At 41.3% G+C, this 22662-nt stretch overlaps 1 protein-coding gene across 1 annotated transcript; it reads left to right on the forward strand.

Annotated features, from left to right (window-relative positions):
• The first annotated feature begins 412 nt into the window (after positions 1–412).
• LOC117463574 (L-amino-acid oxidase-like) lies at positions 413–15076 on the forward strand. Its single transcript, XM_071206486.1, has 8 exons — positions 413–518; positions 1709–1950; positions 7467–7579; positions 7750–7951; positions 8220–8288; positions 8450–8586; positions 12159–12642; positions 13268–15076. The coding sequence occupies exons 3-8, from the start codon at positions 7557–7559 to the stop codon at positions 13571–13573; spliced, it is 1221 nt and encodes a 406-aa protein (XP_071062587.1). The 5' UTR covers positions 413–518; positions 1709–1950; positions 7467–7556; the 3' UTR covers positions 13574–15076.
• The last annotated feature ends 7586 nt before the right edge of the window (positions 15077–22662 follow it).

A 22662-nucleotide genomic window follows, 5' to 3' on the forward strand; every position in this document is an offset into this window, starting at 1 on the left:
TAAATACATGTGAGGAGGGATATGAGTGTATAAAACAGGATAAACAAAGGAAAACATAATAAACCAATATATGCTTTTAAATATATATATGTATATAAAGGTGTTTAATTTTATAACGTTTTAATTTAATTAAAAACAGATTTTGCTTTTACAATCGCACACACAAACACACATACACACACACGCACACACACACACAAACACACATCCACACACACACTCACACACACACACACACACACACACACACACACACACACACACACACACACACACACACACACACACACACACACACACACACACACACACACACACACACACACACAGGTAATACTGCGGCTGAAAGATCCTTCTGGTGTGTTTCTTAATAACTGTAAACGGTGTTTGTCTCGTCACTTTACAAGATGAGATACTGTACATTTACAGGATGTAATGATGTCTGCCTGCTTTAGTTCCTGTTTCCCTTCTTCAGAAAGCTGAGCTGATGGATCCTCAGACAATGAAGTGGAAATCCTGTGAGTATTTTTTTGCAGCAATATTGTGTTTTTACTCTATTTTTAAATGACACAATATCAGAAAGAAAGAAATACTTCTTTTAAAATGATGTCTGATAAAATAATGTCTGTTGAGAGTTGTTCATGCAGATGTTGCTGCGGTCACTTGTTCTGCTTTCTGATTTCATGGTTTCAGTTATCATTCATCACCGCATGATGAAAAACAAGGATTTCACAGGAAGTCTTTTACAGGTCACATGCTGTGTTAAAGGAAGTGAGGATATAAACCCACTAGGTTCAAGTGCAAGTCATTAAACATGTAGACTTGACTTTGTATTGACTGTTAAAATAAATGACATGTATTCAGGCTTTTGCCTTTTTAATCCACATTAAAAAAGGAAATCATCAGATTAATAAAGTATTCTTGTTAATTAAATCGACTTTCTTTCATTTGCTTTGCACTTTTATTATTTTGCCATATTTTATAACCCTTTAGAAACTTTAAAAACATTAATTTGAAGTGATAAATCTGAATCTTTTTTGTTTATTAACTTATGTTCTTCATTAGTGTTCTTTAATTACTTTATTGCAATATTATATACACCTGTTCTTTGTTTAATGAACCATTTTTTAATGTTTATTTTGCACTACATTCTTATTTATTTTTGTAAAGCACTAGGGGTGGGAATCACCAGGCTCCCCACGATACGATACTATCGCGATACTTAAGCCACAATACGATAGTATTGAGATTCTCTGATATGCTAAGTATTGCGATACGATATATATTGCGATATTGCAAATCACATGGGTCATATCAATGTCCGTCTTCCCTTCCTGGTTAAAACATGTATTTGCAATATGAATAGTTTATGTAAATAACCCAATGTGTGTTCTTTGAACCTGAAAAGGAGATGGCATTGTTTGTGTTACTTTCATTGCAATTGTATACATGTCTTAACGTAACTTCCTGTTTTATATACGACCGTCTTTCGGTGGGATCTGCTACAGTTTATAGAAGAAACCAATATATATATATACAAATAAAAGTGTATATAATAAAAATATCGATACTATGCTGTATCGATTATTTCCCCCACTCATATGAAGCACTAAGGGAAGCACAGAGGCTCAAATTAAATGTCACTCTTCATTAACTATTGTAAAAATAATAGATAAACATAGATAATAATAATAATATCTGTTTCCAGGTGTCGTCCGGCTGCTACTCCTCACTCTGTGCCTCAGAAACACATCATCAGCTGCTGGGAGTGTGGATGAACATCTGGAGGAACATCTGGAGGACTGTCTTCAGGACAAAGACTACGATGTTCTCCTGAACACGGTGCAGACCGGCCTTCCTCCCATCCACTCCTCCCATCACGTGGTCATTGTCGGGGCCGGGGCTGCAGGACTGACGGCTGCAAAGCTGCTGCAGGACGCCGGGCACAAGGTGCATGCTCTAAATACACTTTAGTAACTATTTATCATGATCTAAGGACTTTAAAGTAGGAGTTACGGAAAAAAGAGCTTTATAAAACTATGTCTCATGATTTAAAGGCGCTAAAATGAAATGTCGGTCGTGAAAATTGTTTTATAAAACAAGGTGCATGCTCCAAATATACCTTTTAAGGCCCTGACACACCAAGCAGTCACCAGAGAACTCGCCGACGCCGACTGTTACGTCGCCGTGTTCTCCTGCGTCTTGGCCATGTTTTCGCACTGGAACACACCACAAAGACTTCAGCCGAGCACGTACGAACTGCACATGCGTGAGTGGCAATAACTCTCCTTGCCAGCAGGCGGCCGTAGTGTGTATTCGTCATTCAAAAGAGGCAACAACCGGAAGACAGAGAAGAAGAACAGACTGCGTGATCGAAACAAACAACAAATAGCGTGTGCGTTCCATTTTCACTCTCGTCCATCGAAAACATGTTTTGTGCGGTACTGGAGCTATCAGCCATTGGAGTGTTGCTTGTGGAAGACATTCTCAAGCAACCGTTTCGCTTCTCATGCACTGATTCGCTGGCTGAACAGCCAATTAGAGTGATTTCTTTGTCCGACTGCCTGTGGCCGACGCACGGCCGTGCATCCGCCATGAAAGGCCGACGGTGCGGGACACACCAAAGTTTGGGCGACAGGGCCCCCTTTCTTAGTCCGACTAACGAAAACGGCCGATTTCGGCCTGGTGTGTCAGGGCCTTTAAACTAAAATAGGATTTAACCTGTTAAGCCCGGGACAACATGACATCACATTGCATTTAGCTGACGCTTTTATCCAAAGCGACTCACAATAAGTGCGTTCGACCAACAAAATACAACCTTGAAGAAAACAGAATCATAAAGTACATCAGGTTTCATAGAGCTAAAACATTTCAAGTGCTACTCAACTGGCTTTAGATAAGCCAGTCCTCTGTTAGTATATAAGCGCTTTGTTAATAGTTCTATTGCTCGAAGTGGAGTCTAAAGAGATGAGTTTTCAGTCTGCGCCAGAAGATGTGTAAGCCTTCTGCTGTCCTGACCTTTGGAGCCAGGATAGCAAACCCACATGTTTCTGCTGATGGGAACTTGGGTCCCCCTCGCAGTGAGGGTGCAGCGAGTCGTTTGGCTGATGCAGAGCGGAGTGCACGTGCTGGGGTGTACGGTTTAACCATGTCCTGGATGTAGGAAGGGCCAGATCCATTCGCAGCATGGTACGCAAGTACCAGTGTCTTGAAGTGGATTCTAGCAGTTACCGGAAGCCAGTGGAGGGAGCGGAGGAGCGGAGTGGTGTGGGAACATGTAGGAAGGTTGAAGACCAGACGAACCGCTGCATTCTGGATGAGCTGCAGAGGTCGGATGGCACATGCCGGTAGACCAGCCAGGAGGGAGTTGCAGTAGTCTAGGTGTGAGGTGACGAGAGCCTGGACCAGAACCTGCGTCGCTTTCTGGGTCAGCTGGGGATGTTGTAAAGCGTGTATCTGCAGCAGCGGGTTGTTGCAGCGATGTTTGCAGTGAAGGACAGGTTGTTATCTAGGGTCACACCCAGATTCCTTGCAGTCTGAGTCGGGGAAACGTTGGGTTACGTATTGTAACCCTTGAAATATTAGCACAGGCGGAGCCCTCTACTGGACTCTATGGGTACTACATTACATTACATTACATTGCATTTAGCTGACGCTTTTATCCAAAGCGACTTACAATAAGTACATTCGACCAGGAAGACACAACCTTGAAGAAAACAGAATCATATAAGAACATCAGGTTTCAAAGAGCCAATCGTTTCAAGTGCTACTCAACTGGCTTTAGATAAGCCAGTCCTTTATTAGTATATAAGTGCTCTGTTAGCAGTTCTTTGTTAGTCATTCTATCGCTCGAAGTGGAGTCGAAAGAGATGAGTTTTCAGTCTGCGCCGGAAGGTGTGTAAGCTTTCTGCGGTCCTGATTTCAATGGGGAGCTCATTCCACCATTTTGGAGCCAGGATAGCAAACCCACGTGTTTTTGCTGATGGGAACTTGGGTCCCCCTCGCAGCGAGGGTGCAGCGAGCCGTTTGGCTGATGCAGAGCGTAGAGCACGTGCTGGGGTATACGGTTTAACCATGTCCTGGATGTAGGAAGGGCCAGATCCATTCGCAGCATGGTACGCAAGTACCAGTGTCTTGAAGTGGATTCTAGCAGTTACCGGAAGCCAGTGGAGGGAGCGGAGGAGCAGCGTGGTGTGGGAAAATGTTGGAAGGTTGAAGACCAGACGAGCCGCTGCATTCTGAATGAGCTGCAGAGGTCGGATGGCACATGCAGGTAGACCAGCCAGGAGGGAGTTGCAGTAGTCTAGGCGTGAGGTGACGAGAGCCTGGACCAGAACCTGCGTCGATTTCTGGGTCAGCTGGGGGCGTATCTTCCTGATGTTGTAGAGCTTGTATCTGCAGCAGCGGGTTGTAGCAGCGATGTTTGCAGTAAACGACAGGTTGTTATCTAGGATCACACCCAGATTCCTTGCAGTCTGGGTCAGGGAAACAACAGAGGGGCCGATGTTGATAGTTAGGTCAAGAGATGGACAATCTTTTCCCAGAAGGAAAAGCACTTCAGTTTTGTCAAGGTTGAGCTTGAGATGATGAGCAGACATCCACTGAGAGATGTCAGCTAAACAAGCAGAGATGCGTGCGACGACCTGGGTCTCTGAGCGGGGAAAGGACAGAATTAATTGGGTGTCGTCAGCGTAGCAGTGGTATGAAAAACCATGCGGGCTAATGACTGATCCGAGCGAGTTTGTGTACAGGGAGAAGAGGAGAGGACCAAGAACAGAGCCCTGAGGGACCCCTGTAGTTAATTGACAAGGGTCGGACTCAGACCCTCTCCAAGTAACCCTGTAGGTGCGGTCTTTGAGGTATGAGGTGAGGAGGGAAAGTGCAGAGCCTGAAACTCCAAGTTCTTGGAGAGTGTGAAGGAGGATCTGATGGTTCACCGTGTCGAATGCAGCAGACAGGTCCAACAGGATGATGACAGAGGAGAGGGAGGCTGCTTTAGCAGTGTGCAGTTCCTCAGAGACAGCAATGAGAGCAGTTTCTGTGGAGTGACCTGCCTTGAAACCAGACTGGTGCGGATCCAGAAGGTTGTTCTGATGGAGATAACGGGAGAGTTGTTTAAAGACAGCGCGTTCAAGTGTTTTAGACAGGAACGGGAGGAGAGAGACAGGCCTGTAGTTTATAACGTCAGACGGGTCGAGAGTGGGTTTCTTTAGGAGAGGGTTTACTCTTGCCTCCTTGAGACTGTTTGGAAAGTGACCAGAAGTTAGAGAAGTGTTGATGAAATGGGTGAGAAACGGTAGAATATCAGGAGCGATAGTCTGAAGGAGGTTTGAGGGGATAGGGTCCAGAGGACAGGTGGTGGGGCGGGCAGAGGTAATGAGGGTAAGAACCTCACTTGGAGAGAGAGGGGAAAAGGAGGTTAGTGTGCCGGTTGAAGGTGGCTCAGGTGATCCGGCGGTGAGTAGAGGTGAGTCAGAAAAAGAAGAGCGAATATCGTCAACCTTTTTTTCAAAGTGGTTAACAAAGTCGCTTGACAGAAGGGAGGAGGGGGAAGGGGCTTTGGGAGGGTCCAAGAGGGTGGAGAAGATGGAAAATAGTTTTTTAGGATTGGAATAGGAAGATTGGATCTTATCTTGAAAGAAAGTGCTTTTTGCCTGAGAGATCGAAGCAGAGAAAGAGGAGAGGAGAGCCTGATAGGTTAGGAGGTCGTCACGGTGTTTGGATTTCCACCATTTCCGCTCTGCTGCCCTAAGGACGGTTCTATTAGCACGCAGTGCGTCATTTAGCCAGGGAGCAGGAGGGGACTGACGAGCCTGCCGAGATGTGAGAGGACAGAGAGAGTCCAGAGAGGATGAGAGAGTAGAGAGGAGAGTTTCTGCAGCAGAGTTTGGAGGCAGGAGTTGGAACGAGTCAGAGGAAGGGAGGGCTGAGAGCACCGAGGAGGCAAAGGTAGAGGGGGAGAGGGAACGGAGGTTACGGCGGACAAGTGCAGGATGCGAAGAGATTAGTTTGTTATGTTTGGAAAGGAGTAAAGAGAATGAAATGAAGAAGTGATCGGAGGTGTGGAGCGGGTTTACAGAGAGGTTAGAAGTAGCGCAGTGCCTTGAGAATATGAGATCAAGGACATTGCCAGCTTTATGAGTCGGTGGAGACGGAGATAGTGAGAAAGCAAAGGTGGTTAACAGAGATGTTAGTTCGTCTATCTTCCCCGTCTGGAGGTTGAAGTCTCCGAGAAGTACAGCGGGAGGGCCAGTTTCAGGGATGTGTGAGAGGAGATTATCTAATTCCTCCAAGAAGTCCCCCAGAGCGCCTGGTGGACGGTAGAGAACAACAATGGTTAGTTGTATAGTTGTATACCTTACCCTGCAAGCATTCTCCCACTGAGACTTCTATAGACATATCCGGTAGTTGTTCTGATCAAAAGTTGTGTTCAAGGGCATTACAATGCATATAAACGCTGCTGAAGGTTAATCCAATCTCTCTGTGTCACTTTGAAATTATTACTGATAATCCATCATAACATTTATGTCAATAACCGGAGTTTTCATATATAGCTGCTATGAGAAACACGAGAGTGTATTAGAGCTTCCGGTGTTGGGCATGATGGCTGCGCTGCACCAATGGTAATGTTTAGATGAATTTAGGAAGTTCCCCTCCCTTAATTCTCTTGGCTCTAACGTTTCAAAAGAGATGTCAATCATCAAAATCGACCAATGGTTTCCAGAGATATGGCAAATAAACCCAAATCCACCCAAATGACCCCAGAGGTGTTTTCTTTTTCTAAACCTCTCTAAAAAGGTCAAATGTCACTTGTTTTGCATCAATCTTGATACATGGTACTTAGTATATGTTATATTTGGATTCCTAAAGCTCTTAGTCTACTATCCCATCATTCAAGGGTTGTTTTCACTACAAGTAATGGTTTATTTTTGGACGGACTCTATAATTTAAATTGTTTTACAATCTGAATTTACTTTAAAATAAAAAACATCCATATTGATTCTGACTTTTCTACATCCAACTCACAGGTTTATCATTGCTTTGAGAACACAGATTATTAATTTAACCCTTTTAGAAGTTATGGTCATTTGTTCTGGGAATGTCATTTTCGAGCCTGAGACCTGAAAAACAGGCTCAGGGCTAAACAGGTTAAGAAGAAAGAAAAAGTGCTTTATAAAACAAATTCTCAACATCTAAATTCTAAAGGCTCTAAAATAAAATGAGATTCATTAAACATACTTTATAAATCTATTTATCATGACCTAAAGACTCTAAAATAAGGTTTATTAAATTAAAGTTGCTTTTTGTTATCATGATTTGAAGCTTTCATTGTCAGATGCACAAGGAAACCCCAAGGCTCCTTAAAGGATGCAACACACTGAAGACTGAATAAAGACTTCATTTAAAGGTTGTTTTTTGGGGGGAAATCAGGAATTTAATGACGTTATCTTAATTTGTTCTACAAGGTAACCATAGTAGAGTCCAGTGAGCGTATTGGAGGCCGAGTGCATACCCACAGGAACGAGGAGGAGGGATGATTCGCTGAGCTTGGAGCCATGAGGATCCCCAGCTTTCACCGGTGAGTTCAGACAAGACAAGTTTGAAGAAATAAATCTTATTCGCCGGGACACATCAGGGACACACCAGGGACACACCGGGGACACATTTATGTAGAAAAGACATCAAAAAGTGCATTTTGCATGATAGGAGACCTTTAAGTCTGAAACATGTGAATGCGTCTGTTGGCAGCATCGTCCGCTGGTTTGCTGAAGATCTGGGGGTGAAGCTGAATCCATTCATCATGGAGGACGTGAACACGTTCTACCTGGTGAACGGGCTGCTGAAGAAGACGTCCGCTGTGAAGTCTGATCCAAACATCCTGGAGTATAACGTGTCGGAAGGCGAGAGGGGGAAGTCTGCAGACCAGCTGCTGCAGAGAGCTCTGCAGAAGGTACATTGCACATAAACACAATACATTGTAATAATAATACTAATAATAATTGTAATAAGATTATAAAAGTAAAACAATTATAATAATGATAATAATAATGGCAAATGAATTTACCCAATATCACAAAAGAGAATATTCAATATTGAATAATTGCTACACAGATTTTCTCTGAACGTTTGTTATCTGTTATCGCTTGGTGTTTCTCCTCACCCACAATATGCAGATACATAACAAATAACAGCTGAGATGTTAATTATGTTCCCTCCAGGTGAAAGATGAAGTGGAGGCACATGGCTGCAAAGCTGCGCTACAGAAGTACGACCACTACTCGTTGAAGGTGAATGTCATTTTTATTTCGTAAATGTGTTCATTGTAAAAAGAATGTATTTGATTTACTTCCAAAGCACATTTTACAAGGGTAGAACACATTTTAGTTTTGATGAAAGACAGAATTTGTAATGACTATAATGTAGAAACCCTCCCTGTGTTGTTTCCCAGGAGTATCTGAAGGCAGAAGGTGGCTTGAGTCCAGAGGCGATTAGGATGATCGGAGACTTGCTGAACGAACAGAGCCTGATGTACCTCGCTCTGACCGAGATTATCTACGACCAGAGCGACATCAACGACAACACCAGGTACCGTTTTACAGTTTCACCTTTTCCTTAATTCATTTACGTAACAGAACGGTGCAGCAATGAGTGTTTAACCCTTGTGTGGTGTTCATATTTCTGTTACTCAGCCAGTGTTCGTGGGTCTGGTGGACCCCCTGCCTTTTTAGGCTTCAATTCAACACAATCAAACTATTTTATGTTAAAATACTCAACAGATATTTACTTCATCTCAATTACAATCACTATAAACAGTACATATGGTTAATATTTGCCCTTTTACATTTGTTAGATCACATTAATGAATTAAAGTGCTACTCGTTTTTTTGCTGACCGGCTGTTCCTATGGCTCAATCTTTCCTTTGTTACTAGCTGATGCTCAATCTCATCCTCTTCTTCAAAGTCACTGTCAGACTCAGAATTCTCAGAAATGTGATCCTCACATTCTGAAACCTCTTCCTTTGAACAATTATTGATTCGAAAATAACAAAGTGGAGCTTGCCCCCGGACCCCCCTAGAGGAGGTTAGGTCCACTCCCCACCTATAAAAATAGCACTTTACCCCTGCTTACACCTATGTGCCTCGAGCCTTCATTGTAACTGTCACTGAGTGTATTTGCGTGGGGAGTGTTGCAGTAGAAAATTCCCATGTAGCGCCCGGTACATTAATGTTTGAGCAGCCTCTATGAAACGTCAAGCTACCCCACAGCACCCCCAAAAGAAATCTCTGGCGCCACCACTGAGCCTGACTTGTGTTGGGGGGGCCCGAATTTTTTTTTTCTCCAAAGGTTCTCTGAGCAGAGAATCGTTTGGCCATCTTGATCAGTTGTGAAAAAGACCCAAACTGGCAAAGCTTTATTTATTGTGTCTAGCCCCAAATGTTCAGCTGGGATAGAGTGTGAAAAAAATAAAGATTGGTTCCCGCAAAACATAATGCGGGAATGTGAGAGCAGACAGGTGTCCCAATATTGCAACCTTGTGCGAGAATGGCAGGGGCAGAAACACAAAAGTCTCACACATACACACACACACACACACACACACACACACACACACACACACACACACACACACACACACACACACACACACACACACACACACACACACACACACACACACACACACACACACACACACACACACACACACACACACACTAACACATACACCCACACACGGCCCAGATAGGTGCAACACTTTTGTTAGCCCCAGGTCCAGCGGACCCAAACACCCTGTATGTAATGTAAATGGGGGTTACAGTGAGTGGTCATTGAAAATGTGTTCTGATATATGTGCTTCACAGAAAATGAGCCAAGGCCATTGAGTGTGGGTTTGATCAAATCATTTCTCATATCATTTTTCTTTAGCTGAATAATGAAATACTGAATACCATACAAGGGTTAATGAGGCAATTAACCTCTTACTGTTCTTCCTCTCAAAGACAAGCTTATCAAATGTTCATGTGTTGTTCTACGACATAAAATACGTCAGTAAATACCCCACTGGTAAAAAAAAGGGCGCTTGCTAACAAGTGTCTAAACGAGACGACTAAACGTCATCACGCCCAACATTAGCCACCTTTAGGTGGTGACTTGAAGTCATGTGACCGTGCTGTAGTTCCTTTAAAGCCCAACATTAGCCGCCTTTAGCTTAGCGGTGGTGACGTGAAGTCATGTGACCGTGCTGTAGTTCCTTTATAGCCAACATTAGCCTCCTTTAGCTTAGCGGTGGTGACGTGAAGTAATGTGACCGTGCTGTAGTTCCTTTATAGCCCAACATTATCCGCCTTTAGCTTAGCGGTGGTGATGTGAAGTCATGTGACCGTGCTGTAGTTCCTTTATAGCCCAACATTATCTGGCTTTAGCTTAGCGGTGGTGACGTGAAGTCATGTGACCGTGCTGTAGTTCCTTTAATGCCCAACATTAGCCTCCTTTAGCTTAGCGGTGGTGACGTGAAGTCATGTGACCGTGCTGTAGTTCCTTTATAGCCAACATTAGCCTCCTTTAGCTTAGCGGTGTTGACGTGAAGTCATGTGACCGTGCTGTAGTTCCTTTATAGCCCAACATTAGCCTCCTTTAGCTTAGCGGTGGTGACGTGAAGTCATGTGACCGTGCTGTAGTTTCTTTATAGCCCAACATTAGCCGCCTTTAGCTTAGCGGTGGTGACATGAAGTCATGTGACCGTGCTGTAGTTCCTTTATAGCCCAACATTAGCCGCCTTTAGCTTAGCGGTGGTGACGTGAAGTCATGTGACCGTGCTGTAGTTCCTTTATAGCCTAACGTTAGCTTTTGTACTTCAAAGATCATAAAGTGGTGTGAATATGTGGAGTTTCAGATTTAAGGCGAGACACGGCAGGCAAAAACATCGTTTTTCAAGTACTGGTCAATTTTGAGATTTTGTGCTATTTTGGTTCTATAACATGTTTTCTTTCAGGCTTTTGGAAGGAAAACGTACAAAATACACATTTAAGTGTTTATTTTACTATAGTTTGTCTATTTGCATCTGTATATTTCTCCTAAATTCACCGCTGACCGCTGTGTGCACCATGTCAACAGAGGTATCGCTGGAAAGCTGTGTCTCTCTTGCACAATCTCATCGGATCCAAATATGGTCATTTCCTTTGTATCAGCAACCAATCGTGAAAGCACAAAGTGGTCTTAAACCAAGAAACGAAATCTCATTGGCTGGTGTCAATTTCTGACAACGTGATTCGTTCAGATGCGTCACGTGGTGTGCTAAAACACTTCCTGGTTAGCTTTCCGCTAGAAATTGAAATCTCAAGATGCCAACAGAACGCCGAAAAAAACGTTCACAGAGAAGACGACATTCACTTGCACGAATCAAGGTTATACAAAAAAAATGACCCCGAACATGAAATACCTTCACGGAGTGCGTCGAGGGGCAAGCTATCATCCAAAGAACAGGAGGGTTTAGCTAGCGCCTCACTGCAATCTTTAAAGGTCGTTTTCTCAAAATGAATTGTTTCTCCTACTCTGAGTTCGAAATTTCAACTTCAGTAGCACGTAGAGACACCAAACCTTCCAGTTATATTCCTATCAATATTATGAAGGCTTTTAAAGAAGGGTTTGTTCATATATAATTCATAGCCTGAATTATACAACATTGTATACCTAAAAACATGGCGAAAATGGATATTTGAGGGATGATGACAGTATTTTCTGATTTATGGAGTGATAAAAAGAGATATCCAATATCCCTTCTGTAAAAGCCTTAGATACTAATATGACTACAAAATGAAACAAGCATTTTGAATCTGGCTATATCCAAAGTTCAGATTTCGATATATGTGCATATTTAATAAGATAATGGATAATTTGCATATTTAAACATGCTATTTCAGAAAACTTGTAATACAAAAGACAATTGCCTTATTGTAAGTAATTGACTGGAGAAATCTCTAGCTGATACCTTTAAGTTAAAAAAATTACCCTATTCACCTGGGGTGTCTCGCCTTAATCAACATGTGTTTTATTGCCTCTCCAACGGCACACATATAGAGAAATCCAGAGATCACTGATCACATATTACTTACATTTGTGGCTGATACAAGGAAACTAAAAATGTTTTCTCTTACAGGTACTATGAGGTGAACGGCGGGTCTGATCTGCTGACCACAGCTTTCCTCAATGTCCTCCACGTCCCCATCCTCCTCAACTCTAAGGTCAAACGTATCCGCCAATCAGATCAAGGGGTAATCGTGTCCTATCAGACTGATCAAGAGCTTCTTACTGACCTTAAGGCCGACGTCGTCCTGGTGACCACCACGGCCAAAGCTGTCCTTTTCATGGACTTTGTTCCACCTCTGTCCATTAAAAAGATGGAAGTCCTAAAGGGCGTCCACTACGATAGCTCCACTAAGATCATTCTCACTTTTAGAGAGAAGTTTTGGTTGGAGGACGGCATCCAAGGCGGGAAGAGCATCACCGACGGTCCTTCTCGGTTCATCTACTACCCGAGTCACAGTTTCCCGAACAATAAGAACATCGGGGTTCTGCTGGCTTCCTACACCTGGTCCGACGACTCCCTCCTCTTCCTGGGAGCGAGCGACGAAGACCTCAAGGTCTGTAAAGTGCCCCGATAAACATTCCTGTTTGTCACCTTGCAATATACTTATTTATATAAATAGTTATCACCGCAATAAACCGTATTTGATTTTGTCTTACTTTACATTATTTAATTTCATCCAAGTTGAAATAGAAATTAGTTCCAAAAAAATATCGAAAGAAACATGATAAAAACTGTTTATCTCTAAACTATTGAAAAATAATGAAAAATATTTCTGAAAAAAGTCAAAGTATAGTTTGTAAAAAAACACAATGAAATAAGTCGGGAAAAAGTATAAAGTCGATAAATAATACAAAAAGTCACAGTATAAATTGTTAAAATAAACTATATTGTCAGCGTAATTAAATAAAACAGAAGTATTTATCGAAATAGAAATCACCACAATAAACCGTATTTAATTTTGTCTTAATGTACATTATTTAATTTCATATTCTGTTCTTGTACATATCATATTCTATTGACATGTATAGAGACTTTTTGCACTACTTTTTATTTTGTATTTTTGTATTTTATTATAAATGTTGCATTGTTGGAGGAGCTCAGGTCAGAAGAATTTCATTGTCATTTCTACATTGTTGCATTGAGCATATGATGATAAAACCTTTGAATCTTTGAAAAAGGAGCTGGCGCTGAGAGACTTGGAGCGGATCCACGGGAACAAAGTGTGGGCTCTTTGCACCGGAGTGGTGGTGAAGAAGTGGAGCACCGACCCTCACAGCCTGGGCGCCTTTGCTCTCTTCACTCCCTACCAGCATTCTGAATACTACTCCGAGGAGCTGTTCAGAAAGGAAGGCAGGGTGCACTTTGCCGGGGAACACACCGCCTTCCCTCACACCTGGATCGAGACGGCCATGAAGTCCGCCATCAGGGCGGCTACAAATATTAACGAAGAGGCAGCGAGAGCTCAACAGCATGACGAGATGTAGCGTCTTAAATCCTGCAAAATACTAGAGCTCACTTTAGTTTTAAAGCCCTGATGCAATAAGCAGAAACACCAAAAGTAAAGTAGAAGTACTCAGATCTTGTACTTGAGTAAAAGTAGAAGTACCAGAGTGTAGGAATACTCTGTTACAGTAAAAGTCCTGCATTCAAAATGTTCCTCAAGTGAAAGTAGAAAAGTATTCTCATCAAAATATAGTGAAAGTAGCGACAGTAAAAGTAGTCATTGTTTGATTGGTCCATTTCAGAATAATATATATGATATGTTTTATAATGATTGATCATGAAAGTGTTCTCAAAGCTGGTGAAGGTGCAGCTAGTCTGAAGTACTTTGTAGACTGCAGGGTAGCTGGTGGATTTACTCCAGGTGGAACTAAAGTCTGATTTAACACTTGATTATATTTCACATCATTCATCCACATCTGTGAAGTAACTAAAGGTATTAAATACATGTAGTGGAGTAAAAGTACACCATTTTCCTCTGAACTGTAGTGGAGTAGAAGAAGCATACAATGGAAATACTCAAGTACAAGTACCTCTGAGATACTAAGTTACTAAGTACACCACTGGCAAAAAGTCAAAAAATAAATCAAATCCTTTAATTAAACTGTTATCTTCTTCTCAAACCGTTACAATCATAACATAATATGGAAATATTATAGAGGACGTTTTTAATTGAAGAGAGTTTGTATATTATGCAGTAACAAGCTGAAAACACTTAAAATTATCCAAAAAACCTTAAAATAAATCTGACCCTAACAAAATGATCCCAAAACATGAATTCTATTTCTCTTAACATCGGTAAAAAATGTATACGATATAATAAATATGGTGCAGGGATGTTGTATTTCTATGTTTGACCCTGAAGGCTGGTTCCTTTCACTAAAAGCCAATGGGATTTTGGATTATTACAGAAAATACAAACACACGTTTATGATACTTGGACGTTTAGTTCAGCAGGGTAATCTCCATATTAACACCACCTCTTGATTTCTGGAGTGAAAAGCTGTGGCCGTGCTCTAATTCGTTATCTCTGTATTTTTGTTGATTGTAAGTAAGCTTCAAGAATCATAAAGTGGGTTTCTTTGTAGGGTGAAATGTTCATATAATCATTTAAATCATTTGTATAGAGTATGTTGTTTACTCTGATTGCCTTTTACTCTGTTAAATTGAAGTCTTAGTCCTGTGTGTGTTTCACAGGGACATATGTTTGACCTTTCAGGAAGGGCAAAATGTGGATTTGCAAATGGTTGAGCATTGGGAGGTTTAATGGTTTAGTTTAATGATGGGGATGTTTAGATAATGCCTGAGAGAATTTAAGGGTGGGACCAGTTGGATATTCTCTCTACATATAATGAGACTGTAAGCTGTGTTCTGGGGTCAAAGCCATTTCATCCTGATGATGAAGCTGCTCTGTTCCTGCATTTGGGATTGATTTTAATTCTATATGGACTTTCTTTATTACTTTATTAAATATAACAAAAGACAAACTTTGTCCATTAATCATTTATCAGTTTCTCTTAAGAATTTCCTCCACATTACTATGTGGAGATTTCTGCAAAGCGTTTTAAAGGTCACCTATTATACAAAATCCACATGTTCATGTCTCTTATACATCAACATGTGTCCCCTCTTCTCCATGTCTCTTCTACATCAACATGTGTCCCCTCTTCTCCATGTCTCTTCTACATCAACATGTGTCCCCTCTTCTCCATGTCTCTTCTACATCAACACGTGTCCCCTCTTCCTCATGTCTCTTCTACATCAACATGTGTCCCCTATTCTCCATGTCTCTTCTACATCAACATGTGTCCCCTCTTCTTCATGTCTCTTCTACATCAACATGTGTCCCCTCTTCTTCATGTCTCTTCTACATCAACATGTGTCCCCTCTTCTTTATGTCTCTTCTACATCAACATGTGTCCCCTCTTCCTCATGTCTCTTCTACATCAACATGTGTCCCCTCTTCTCCATGTCTCTTCTACATCAACATGTGTCCCCTCTTCTCCATGTCTCTTCTACATCAACATGTGTCCCCTCTTCTTCATGTCTCTTCTACATCAACATGTATCCCCTCTTCTTCATGTCTCTTCTACATCAACATGTGTCCCCTCTTCTTGATGTCTCTTCTAAATCAACATGCGTCCCCTCTTCTTCATGTCTCTTCTACATCAACATGTGTCCCCTCTTCTTGATGTCTCTTCTACATCCACACCAATGTACACTGTGTCCCAAGAGGGATTCGGTTCATCCTCCACAATTTGAAACGCTTGCCACAGCACACTCATGTTAAAAGTGCCTGTGTATGGCCATTCAAACGGGGTTTTCCCTCTCTGATTGTTCCGCTGTGAAAATGCCCACATCAGCGCTGTAAAAGGCATCACATGATTCCAGCCTACAGCTCTGCCGACTTTCCCGGACGGTATATTTGGGGAAAACATGTGTGTGTAATTCTCAACCTGATCTCACCAGAATGCGTGACTCCACCACGACTCCTGAACACCACAATGCGTGGTGGAGTCACGCACTTTGTTACATTTACGTGTCGGCACCACGCAAACAACCCCAATGTAAAGTGAATGAGGCTCCTTTGTCGTGGTCCATACACGCATTTCTACAACGTCCCGCAGTGAGCTTTTATTCTATAAAAGTTTTTTTAAATCTACTTTATAGCTTGTAGTAACTCACGGGAGGCTTCTTTTATTTTATTTGTATTCATAATAATTTTTATTTTTCGTCAGAATGTAAAAATTACATTAGTTATGAATTTGTGTTCTCAAAAAACAGTGTATTGTGTGTAATACAACTGTGATTTTTTATTAAATTAGTTAGTTTTTAAGGATGGCCAGAGCTTCAGCTGTGTCAAATAGATTGTACCCTTTAGTTAACGTTATTTAAAAGATAATGATCATGTCCCCTGTATTGTATTACGAGCGTCCATTCCCATTGGATAACGGAGAATTTTACACCCGGAAGTAAGTATTCTCCTTACTGTCGATTGATTTTACAGTGATATCTGCACTACTCATCGACTAAAAAACACCAGATTATCCTTGTTAATTACACAACATTGATTGGTTTGAATTGTGTGCAATGCTTTTGTATTTTCCCCCTTCGATTCGGAGAAACAAATGTTTTTTCGGAGTTTTAGGATGGCCGAAGACACTACACTACCCAGAATCCTCAGCTATCGTTTTGGACTACACCATGTGCTTTGCTTGACAAACCCCGTGATCAGTCCTCAAGCTCTTTGATTGATTGACCTCCAACTGCATTCCATATAAAAAACGTTTCGTAAAAGAGAAAATCATACTTTATTCAGCAATGCTTTCTTTACTCTTTGAAAGTCATCACATGAATGCATTGTAATAAATGGTTTGGCTGCATTCAATAGTACACATCTGTCGTAGTTCTTTATTTATCTACAGAGATCGGGCTCAGAATAGACCGGACACTAATCTTTTACCGTTCTGTTTTAATTTCACAATAAAGTTAGTAGTCATATTTTGTTTTGATATTATTGTTTTTTGTTAACTACTAGACCACTGGGTCATGTTAAGACCATCTTTTCTGTGTTGCTGTGGGGTTTTTCCATCGCTTTTGTGTTACAAATATCAAAATATTATTCGTCGTAAACTAAACCAGAAACAGCAGTATATTTTATTTTGTTAACACTGTAAACTTTACAGCTTTTTAACCCAAACCACCTACTGGTTAAAGCACGTTATTGCACGTTTAGAGTAATTGCAATGCAGGAAGATTGTGTTCCTTTTAACGACTGTTTAAAATGCCTTTTTCTTAATGTCTTTCATTTTTGTAAAGCACTTTTGAATGTGTTATATTTTATGAAAACATTTAAATATTAAGAGTACATACAACATAGTGGGAAAGTAGAAGGTCAATGATATAAATATAGAATAGAAAATATCAAGAAGATACTCAAATGATATCTAGAATAAAACAGTTTAGTGCCTGATAGGAGGATGTGCTAACTAATAAGGCTTTATTTAAACATTAAAGAATACTTTAGGTTAAGGTCTTCTTTTAAATAGGAAAAAAGCTTTGGGGGTATCTATCTACAGATAAATATTAAGCCTGACAAAGTCTAAATTGCATGGTTTGTTTTGGAACTTGACAATCAACTTTCCTGCAATGTAACTATGTTAAAGCACTTATTTTGATTAATTATAATCTTATGTATGTAGATAGTATAAGAAATGTGCAGAATACGACAGTGTAATGGTGGAAGTATACACACATATTGATAGATGTCTTGGAATGCACTGTTGAGGAACCTGTGACCCAAGTTTTGCATTCATTGCATAACTACACTATTGTGTATATGATATGTCAATAAACCATAGAAATCTTGAAATATTGAAAGGGATGTGCAAAATAGCAATTATATACAGTCTTCAATTAACTATTAGAGAATAACAAGTAATGAATATGCTTTAAATGGATCTGCAGATACATATTTAGTCTTCTCAAGCACCAACTATCAAATATCTCGCCTGATTGTTGGCACTTGACAATCACCTTCACTGAATTTCACTGATGTGTAACTAAAGTCTGATTTAAGGGTTGTTTATATTTCACATTATTAATCCAAATCTGTAAAGTAACTAAAATAAATGTAGTGGAGTAAAAATACCAGGTTAAACTTAAAGAAAGCCCTCAGGATTATAAAAGACCCCCATCACCCCAGCCACAAACTGTTCTGTCTGCTGCCGTCTGGCAGGCGGTACCGCAGCATCCGGACTAAAATCACCAGACACAGAGACAGCTTCATCCCACAGGCTATACGATTATTAAACACCTGAACTTAGAAACAACATCCATAACATTCATCTGGCTGCTACAGTACTTAGAAATTATTTATTTAATATATCATATTCCAATCATGTGTAGACTCTTATTGCACTATTTCACAATTTTTTCTGTGTAGGCCTATCTGTTTTATTGCGTAGCACTGTTGGAGGAGCCTGTGACCTAAGGGGGGGGGGGGGGGTACGACATGTTCGATTCCTGTTTTGAATAGTGTGCCGTCGATGGGTTTCATTCCATTTCAAAGTCCTTTTTGACGCTCTGTGTAAACTTCTCACACTGCCACTCCAACATCCAATCACAGAGTTTGAGGACTGATCACGGGTTTGTCAAGCTAAGCACATGGTGTAGTCCCAAACGATAGCTGAGGATTCTGGGTAGTGTAGTGTCTTCGGCCATCCTAAAACTCCGAAAAAACATTTGTTTCTCCGAATCGAAGGGGGAAAATACAAAAGCATTGCACACAATTCAAATCAATCAATGTTGTGTAATTAACAAGGATAATCTGGTGTTTTTTAGTCGATAAGTAGTGCAGATATCATTGTAAAATCAATCGACAGTAAGGAGAATACTTACTTCCGGGTGTACAATTCTCCGTTATCCAATGGGAATGGACACTCGTAATACAATACAGGGGACATGATCATTATCTTTTAAATAACGTTAACACAGCTGAAGCTCTGGCCTTCCTTAAAAACTAACTAATTTAATAAAAATCACAGTTGCATTACACACAATGCACTGTTTTTTGAGAACACAAATTCGTAACTAATGTAATTTTTACATTCTGACGAAAAATAAAAATTATTATGAATACAAATAAAATAAAAGAAGCCTCCCGTGAGTTACTACAAGCTATAAAGTAGATTTAAAAAAACGTTTTATAGAATACAATCTCACTGCGGGACGTTGTAGAAATGCGTGTGTGCACCACGACAAAGGAGCCTCATTCGCTTTACATTGGGGTTGTTTGCGTGGTGCCGACACGTAAATGTAACAAAGTTCATGACTCCACCACGCATTGTGGTGTTAAGAAGTCGTGGTGGAGTCACGCATTCTGGTGAGATCAGGCTGGTAATTCTGGTTGTCTGTTGTGAATTGTGGGGGGTGCACTAGTCTAGCTTGGGTCTGTCCTTTATTGTGTGTGTGTGTGTGTGTGTGTGTGTGTGTGTGTGTGTGTGTGTGTGTGTGTGTGTGTGTGTGTGTGTGTGTGTGTGTGTGTGTGTGTGTGTGTGTGTGTGTGTGTGTGTGTGTGTGTGTGTGTGTGTGTGTGTGTGTGTGTGTGTGTGTGTGTGTGTGTGTGTGTGTGTGTTTTAGCTTTAACAACTGGCTCAGGTGTGGACACATGATTACCCATTTGTATGGTTAGTACAAGAAAATAAACACTGCAATTTAGACAAACAAACATGAACTCGCAATAAATACCAGCGTGACAGCAAAGTTCATTCAGCTCAATTTAGTCTGAATTAAGAGGTTTCAGAGGGGGTAGGGAATTATAGAAATGGAGCACCTTGACTCGCGCATCCACCCTTGTACAAGTGCTAAGATCGTGCCTGAAGACCGTCCAAAAGCGATAACTATCTTATCCTCTTGCGACACCACTAGTTAGTGGCACTATGATCCCCCGACCAGGAGAACATAGACTTTTTTTCGCTACCCTTTCTCTCCAAAAACAGCACAATTAATTGTAGTCCTACACGACCAGCCTATACACCCGCCATCGAGTTCATCACAACGATGAAGCACAGTTTTTTTTCTACGCTTGCTTGCCACTGCCAATCTGTGATCAATTAGCCTATACTGTTATGTATGCACCCGGACCGCCACCAGCTATGTCCAGCACCGTAGGGAATGCTTCCAAGCAACAGAATGTTCCTCCAGCAGAGTAGAGAGCTGTGGCGCATCAGGTGATGCACGCACCTCACACTGCCCCAGCCTTACCAGCAATGCAGAAGATGGTCACAAACAACGAGTGCTTTTAGACCATCTCGTTTTTAATAGAGATGGCGGTGGTGTGAGTTGAAGCTTATAGACAAAAGCTGTGACTTTCTTCCTCTCAGCTGCACGGCTGCAGCAACCCAATCACGGGGGATGTTTACACACACACCCGCGACTTCTGCTGGAGCCCTGCTCACAGAGGCGATAGGGGGAATATCTCTGGCTGCTTATTTTTAACTGCTGTGTTGGCCGCTGAAACCCCCAGAATTCGGCGATTTGTCCAATACAAATCTTTACATTGCTTTCATACAGAAGCTTCACTTCACTGATGTATTTCTTTAAGGTTACTCTGAACATAAGCTGTGCATGCTTGTCTGGTAATGTAGTCCCAAGCAGCATGCACAGAGGCAATCAGCCAAATGTTCATTAACCAAAAATGAAAGACAACCGCTCAGTTTCACAGGTAATTTTAGAATACCGTCAATCACAGATTTTGGTAAGGCAATGTCCAAATGTGGATTTGAAATTACACTTAACAGTCTCTGAAGATGTATTGGTATCCTGCCGACAACGCCAATTTGTGGAGGAAACTTTTGTGTAGCAATGCAGTGCGAGTCACCGACTCATGAAGGAGACACAGGTCAAGCAGGAGTTCTGATGTCAAACACTGAGATTTAATACCAGCATTGGCCGGAGAAATTCACATCACAAGTCACACAGTCAAAGGGTCTGACTGCACGGATCTGAATCAGCCTCTCATCTTGGTAGACCTTTTAACCAGTTTACAGGGAGTCAACCCACATATTGGGGGAAGGCATCTGTGAACACCTGGAGAAACTGAATCACTTTATCTGACTCTATGGCTCTTGTGACCGAGAGTTGACCGGTCATAAAACTGATAATGGCAGCAATAGCTGACAGTTCCCATTCCTTAAGACAGATAACAGACTTTGGCTCCGTCGTAAAACGTCAACAGGCCGAAAGGTCAAATATCTTAAGTAAAGACAAAATTAATCCCTAACAGTTAACGTATCATATGCACGCAAAATCGGACTTCTGTGTATCTATTGCACGCATTTCCAATGTGTAATGTCGTGCCATTTGTACGCAGACTGAAGAGAGTGGGTTGGTATATGGGTCTCACTCTCTCGCTCTGACCATGTTTCTGTATGTGTGTGTGTCAGGTTGAACGAAAAGGCCACTTGTAGGGTAGGTCAATCATTATCCACATTGCCTGAAGCTAATGAGATGCAAGGTTACAACTGGGAAAGAGACCAGTGGTAAAACTCCCCTTACTTGATAGTGAACTTTGGGGAAGTTCAAGAAGTGGTCAACTGTGACGGAACGCATCCTCGCTCTTTGATTTATGTCTTTTGACGTCAGAAAAGTTACATTTTACCAAACGGTGTCTGCCTCCAGCGATTTCTTCAGAACCCATTAGAATTGTAAATCATGAAGAAAGTTAATAAGTTATAATGTTGGGAGGGAGGTCCAGACTTTTTTGACTAGCCTAGTCCGAGATTTTTAGAAGGAAATTAGAAGGAAAAAAAGATTTAAAAAAATACAGATTTCATTATTCTGAGGCTCCGAGCCCTATTTCTTTTACTCACAGACGGCAAAAAAGTCCGACATTATAAGATTTGAAATAAAAACAATAATCGTGGCTTGATATTGAGTAAGAACCGGTAAGAAAATGTTTTTATCAACCGCACAGCTTCTGGTCTACCAAGACCCGATGGACAAAACATGGCGAATCATATGCACGCAAAACTCGGCATCAGATCTCAATGGGAATGGTTAGCGTATCATATGCACGCAAAACTCGGCATCAGATCTCAATGGGAATGGTTAGCGTATCATATGCACACAAAATCGGACTTCTGCTCATCTATTGCATGCATTTCCAATGTGTAATGTCGTGCCATTTGTACGCAGACTGAAGAGAGTGTGTTGGTATATAGGTCCCACTCTCTCGCTCTGACCATGTTTCTGTACGTATGTGTATGTGTCAGGTTGAACGAAAAGGCCACTTGTAGGGTAGGTCAATCATTATCCACATTGCCTGAAGCTAATGAGATGCAAGGTTACAACTGGGAAAGAGACCAGTGGTAAAACTCCCCTCACTTGATAGTGAACTTTGGGGAAGTTCAAGAAGTGGTCAACTGTGACGGAACGCATCCTCGCTCTTTGATTTATGTCTTTTGACGTAAGAAAAGTTACATTTTACCAAACTGTGTCTGCCTCCAGCGATTTCTTCAGAACCCATTAGAATTGTAAATCATGAAGAAAGTTAATAAGTTATAATGTTGGG

This window comes from Pseudochaenichthys georgianus, chromosome 18 (assembly GCF_902827115.2).
Source record: "Pseudochaenichthys georgianus chromosome 18, fPseGeo1.2, whole genome shotgun sequence".
In the NCBI taxonomy this organism is placed as follows: domain Eukaryota; kingdom Metazoa; phylum Chordata; class Actinopteri; order Perciformes; family Channichthyidae; genus Pseudochaenichthys; species Pseudochaenichthys georgianus.